Genomic DNA, 6,000 nt, shown 5'->3' with positions numbered 1-6,000 from the left:
TTTGTAGTACGATTTATGACATGTTCATCTTTGCTATCAAATTGTCATGGAGACAAAACTCGACTGGGATCGACACGCGCCAACCTTTTCGAGCTTGCCGTCAAGTGGATCGCCTGTGTCTTAGCCTTTTTCCTTTTTTTTCCATCCGGTTCTCTCTCCATGGCATCATGAAGAGCACAAATGTCGTTCGGGGGGCACACGTGGCGCCCATCCGCTGGTCCTCCCTCAGAAGAGTCCAGAAGATGCACCTCGAGCACGCATGGCATCATGCATGCGCAACCGCGTCCCCCCTTCCAAGTTAAACAAAAGCTGCTTTCTCTTTTCTTTTTAAACCACTTTCTCCTAGGATAATCTTAGCTAGATTGAAAGCTTTTGGAAAAGGTGGAGATAAGTGAAATGAAGCATGGAAAACAGTACAGGAAATGGAATTGTGAGATGGATAAGGGTTTGACTTTCAGAATGGCGTTTTGCCGTGGCTTATAGGAGTAGTACTCCATAATTTTCACGCATGTCATAAAAACCGCAGTCATCACAAGAGGTCAAGGTAAGCTAAAGTGAAAATTCTACTGTGACATATATATATATATATACGGACATTTGTGCAAATTCTTCATTGAATTTGTGTTCCAGTTACAGTGGCATGCAGAATGACACTGCGGAAGGAGAGGGAAAACGGAAGTAACAATAATCGCTTTTAGGGTTCAGAAAGCGCACTAGTATGTATGACTGAAATGGGTTAAAGACTTAAAGACGGTCGTTATCATCTTGATACACTTGAGAGTAAGAAGGGCGACATCGTGGAAAGAAAAAGGGAAGGAAATATGGGAACCATGGAAACGTCTTCGTGGAAATTAAAAAACATACATGTAAAAGTAAGTGGTTTTTCACATGTTCATCTTAGAGGTCTTACATTGCGCGATATTGTCCACAAAGTGTAGGACATTTCATTATCAAAACCTGTTATGATCTGGCATGTGCGTGCTGAACACATGCGCTATATACGAAAATGCGATCATGGACAACCAATTTGTTTGCCATTGTATATGTTAGAGGTAATGTACGCTAAAGCTGTCAGGAAGAAAGATATGAATTATACTTCGAAAATACTGGCACTTAAGGGAAAATATTACTAATTCTATCGTCTGTAAAGAACTACTACTGTTGGAGTGCATGGAGTATATTTGTAGCATTGCAACTATATAAAAACAAAACTAAAAAAAAGAGCTAAGCGTCCAGAAAAAAAGAAAAGAAAAGGTGGAGCAGCATATACTTTCTCACGCAACCACTTCATTTCTGTTTCTTATTTTCAATGAACATTATCCCTCCTGAATCTTTTTCTTACTCTAGTTAGGCACTAGTATCCGAATGCAGAGACTGTGAAAAATGGTTGTACTAATGTGCATAGAGATCCTGTACCATTTTTTGGGGGAGCATTTACGCGTACGCGTGGCATTGAGATTTTAGCTACAAAGAATGACGAGCTCAGAAGAGCTCGGCCCTGCTGTTGTTCCATGTCTCGTGGTGATCGAACAGAGCAATCCTCTGGTACGTGAGGAAGGGGTCCTCGAACTCCCACGGCGTCGGGCCCGTGACCACGTCGTCAAGCCACGTGGACTCTGGCCACTCCACCATCTGCGGCCACTCCGGCCACTCGCCGTCGACGATGCTGCTGCCACCGCTCGATGCTGGCGCCGAGGCGTCGTCGGTGTAGGACGAGGAGGAGGAGGAGGAGGAAGATCCAGGCGAGTAAGCCGTGCTGACGCCGCCGCCGTCGGCCGCGGGCAGCGCGTCGAGGACGTCGCCTGGAATGACGATGTCGTCCAGGAGGTGCGCCATGGACACCTCGTCGACGCAGAACGCCTCGTGGCCAAAACCTGGCGGCGTGACTTCCGCGATGGCCTTCTCCTCCTCCGGCGAGCCGCTGGTGCGGCTGTCCGGAGCGGGCTGGAGGGGCCTGTGGGTGGCGGGGTCGATGCCCATCTTCCTGAGCTTCTTCTTGATGTGGGTGTTCCAGTGGTTCTTGATCTCGTTGTCCGTCCTTCCCGGCAGGTGCGACGCGATCTTGGACCACCGGTTGCCCAGCTCCGAGTGCAGGTCGATCACCGTTTTCTCCTCCTCCTCCGACAGCTGCCCGCGCTTCAGGTCCGGCCGCAGGTAGTTGGTCCACCGCAGCCGGCAGCTCTTCCCGCAACGCAGCAATCCTGTTCAAAGAGCACAAGCACGAGTGAGTCCATGACTCCATGGCGTCTTGGCGAGCATGAACTCTAAGACTGGGCCAAACACGATGTAGGGATGGGTCATGGGTGTGGGTCACGCACCGGCAAGCTTGGGCACGGCGCGCCAGCAGCACTGGCCGTTGGTGAGGAGGAAGCTGACGAGCTTCTGGTCCTCCTCCGCCGTCCAAGGCCCCTTCTTCAAACCCACCTTGTCGCAGCATGGTTGCCTCCCCATTTGATGAGCTAGTTGTCAGGTAGTAAGAAACTCTCGCGAATAAAGGCTAGGAGCAAGCTAGCAGACGGTTGCAAGCGAAGTAGCCTTTCCTCGATGTGGGAAGTACTAGGCAAGGAACTGCAGGCTCTTCACGGTGGAGACACGACGCCATTGCCACCTTCCTTTATAAAGGACGAGGAGGGAGGAGACGACGACGGGGTCGGTAGCGAGCTAGCTAGGAAATGGAGGGGCGAGGTCGTCCTTGTCCAGGACGGAACACGTGTCATCTGGATGGTCCCACCGCCGTGTGTTGCCGCTTGGCCTGGTTGCTGCTCGTGGGTCCCTTTCGCTTGCTCTGCACGGGCTGCTATGCGGGCCAAGCTTTCGCGCTTCTATTTGAATCTAGTTTTTTTTTAAATTTTGTTTGTTGAATGAGGAGACTATATGTATGTTTGTTTCAGTCATGTTTGAAAAACGTTGAGGGAAACGAATTAGTCCATGATCAATCAATTGGTCTTTTGATTTGAACCTCTCAGCTTCCTTCATGTGCTCACTTTTTTGAACATAACTTCATGTCCGGTATCTTTGGGTAGTTAGGACTTAGGACTGCTTGCATGGTTGGGTATACAAAATTACACAATGAATAAGAAATGCTTCCATTCAACTTCAAGATAAAACCATACAGGTGTACGCCTGAAGATTACTTGTGATTTACTTGTTATTAGTGGCATGTGCATGCATAATACCTTGATTTCTAAGTATCTACACAATAAGCATAAAATGTTTTCCACTTCCATGCTTCAGATTAACTATCTACTCACTGCAGAATAGGGTTCTAATGTCGGTTGGCTAAGATGTCACAAGCCAAAAAATTTTTTTGAAATTGTATTAGGCAACAGGTGGATCCAAAAATCGAAGGTAGACGGACCTCATTAACAAATCTAAGCAGATAACTTAATACAGTTCCATAACCAATAAGTTGAGCATCATAAGACCTTTTCCCGCTCTAGAGTGACCTTCAGCTGGGAACGCGCGCGGTTGTTGTGACCTTGACCTTGAAAAGTTCAGTTCCGTTATTACTTCAGGGTTCCAGGCATATCTCATCTACCAAACCACGCAAACGGGATATTGCTAATGAATGTAAATGTGGAGGACAAACTAACTAAAGCAGCAGTCAGAATTTCAGAGGCCCGTAGCCGCAGTCTCCTCAATCCTTTGGTAGGTAGGAACTTGACCTGATGTCATGCAAGATTATGTAGGGCGTTGACAAACACACACTTGTTGCAAGTAACGGTATTCGTATATAGATGCACTTGCTCAAAAAGACAATGGATCGTTCTGTCAACGAAATACGGTGCCCGCCCGTAACGGAATGCGCACGGTGGTGTAACAAAATCTTACCTTTATTTGAGCACGTTCTGAATTTTGCAAGCACACCACTGATTTGATCAACACATGAGCCAGTTTCATGTGCCATAATTCCGACCTTAATTTGTATCTATCAGCTGGTCGATCGAGCTATCTACCAACCAAACAGTAAGTAGTATCAACTTCAAGGCTTGAAGATAAACAAGTTCAGTCGAAAGGATGATCAGCTTGTCAGTTGACTTGACTTCTCGAGCAAGACATGCTTGCATATGATTCCTTGGTCAGTTTTTTGTTCGTCCGTCAGCTTCTTTATCAGCTCCTCCCCTGTTCTCGGTGTATAACCCCCCTTTCGACAGTCCATGCGTCCATTTCTGAAAGACTGAAACCCAGAAATGTTTGAACTCTGAAGAGGTCTTATTTCAACATACAACCGGGCAACCGGTAGTAGACATCTATCATTACATTATCCCCAGTATAATTAAGCACGTTCCTTCTGGTGAAGTACTTGTATGTTAAGCACGTCGTTGCGGCATGTAATCAACGCGCATGACATGACTAATTTTCAGAAGTGGCTGCGCCGCTGCGGTCCACGGCCTTCTTGGCTTACCATTTTCAGAAGGCTAATTTCAGGCGTGTGGCAGAGGTTACGCAGCCACCACCATGCCGGTCAACGTTCATCGAATATGGCTTGGGCCTACGAAACAGGAGACATCACTCCCTGTTCTATCAGCCTGTGTTCTTGCAGAGGCTAGCAATTTTAAGGGATGTTAGTATTTTGAAAGAGATGTAAGAATTAGATGTCGGTGGATAAATTTAGGATATAACAGCTAATCAAAATTAGTCTTCTTTGCGACATTAAAATAGAGCATATAGATTCTTTTTAATCTCTTTATCTAGTTGTGATAAATTTTGTTACCAAATACTTATATGCCTTTTCCCATTCACGTTCATAATTTTTCCCTTTTGGAGTAGATAGGAGCAAGGAATCAAAGTACATAATTTTCAGAGCTCTACGGTTACTGAGCCTTAACTCTTCGTTTGCCTAGTCAAGTCAAGCAAACGACTTCTGGCAAGTGATCATTTTAACTAAGCTATATATAATTAGATGGATGAGGCCATGCATGCATCCTCACTTGTTTTTCTGTGACCTTGAAAGCTTCCAATCAGCGCAGAACATGTTTCCCGTTGTACACACGCACATACTGCGCATGCATGCTCCAGTTCCACCAACCTCGCCGACCTCTTCTCACGCATCATCAATTCGATCACATCTCCATTTGACATTTGTAAACCATCCTCATCGACCAACTACAAGACTGATGGATCGGAGGCAGGAGCAGATAGATGGAGAGCAACAGCTGACAGTTTAGAAGTACTAGTAGCTAGTTGACAGTTTCAGCCGGATTAGTTTTCATTCCCATAATAAGAACGAATCTAATTAATCTGTGATCGATGCATGGCGTCTCATGACAAGTACCCGACCTTTTCACTCCAGAAAACAACGGTCACCAGACTCGCTCGTTGCTCGTGCAAGTTGCATGGGCGTGAGTTTTCCTCCTCCTCTTCTTGGATTTATTTATTTATTTATATTTTCGGTGTTCTTGTTTGAATTTGATACACACGACAAAATAGTTGAGTTTTCGCTGCTCATATTTCATCTGGAAGAAACGGGCCACATTGTGCACAGGTAGATGTCGACAAACGCAGGTTCGGCAGCTGTTCGCCAGGGGCAGTTACATCGATGGATGGTTCGTCACAAATGGACAGCATGGTGCTGACCTCATCATGACATCCTAGTAAGTGAGGAGCTGGCGCATAATGTGCAGTTTGACTAATGAATGTTACGTTGAATCATGCTTGGACCGTGGGCTCTCAAGAATCCACTATAACCTCTTTTAGCCTGATGGCTCAAGTCTACTTCTTCCCTTGTACTCTCGCCCGATTCTGTGCTTCTTCTTCCTCGTCTTTCCCTACCATGCATCCTCGCTCATCTCCTGTGGCTTCCTGTTCTTGCCTGTTGTCGGGTTTATCCTGCCATCAAACGACACACCAACCATTCAATTGAGCTGGCGCTATACCGCCAACTTAGCCCATGTCACTCGTGGCTTCAGCAGTGCAGCACTTCACCAACAATTCAATTGTACGGAAAACCTCAAGTATTCGGGGTACTGCACTCCATTTATCCCAAAATATAAGCAAATC

The 6,000-nt window shown here is 46.2% G+C and overlaps 1 protein-coding gene across 1 annotated transcript; it reads right to left on the bottom strand.

The window, feature by feature from the left end:
- Positions 1–1,279: 1,279 nt before the first annotated feature.
- Positions 1,280–2,557, bottom strand: LOC112881671 (transcription factor MYB20-like). The gene is made up of 2 exons (XM_025946479.1): positions 2,319–2,557; positions 1,280–2,201 (listed from the first exon to the last, which is right to left on the bottom strand). The coding sequence occupies exons 1-2, from the start codon at positions 2,449–2,451 to the stop codon at positions 1,483–1,485; spliced, it is 852 nt and encodes a 283-aa protein (XP_025802264.1). The 5' UTR covers positions 2,452–2,557; the 3' UTR covers positions 1,280–1,482.
- Between the last annotated feature and the right edge of the window lie 3,443 nt (positions 2,558–6,000).

Source organism: Panicum hallii, chromosome 2, assembly GCF_002211085.1.
Source record: "Panicum hallii strain FIL2 chromosome 2, PHallii_v3.1, whole genome shotgun sequence".
NCBI lineage: Eukaryota > Viridiplantae > Streptophyta > Magnoliopsida > Poales > Poaceae > Panicum > Panicum hallii.
Note: the sequence above shows the minus strand (reverse complement) of the source record. Positions and strands in the feature narration are given on the sequence as shown.

What these genes read in the sequence shown, in the direction of transcription:
- LOC112881671 (XM_025946479.1), bottom strand. Translation starts at nt 2,451, where the DNA reads ATGGGGAGGCAACCATGCTGCGACAAGGTGGGTTTGAAGAAGGGGCCT. An exon ending in CGCCGTGCCCAAGCTTGCCG is followed by an intron (nt 2,202 to 2,318) that starts GTGCGTGACCCA and finishes CTCTTTGAACAG; the next exon opens with GATTGCTGCGTTGCGGGAAG.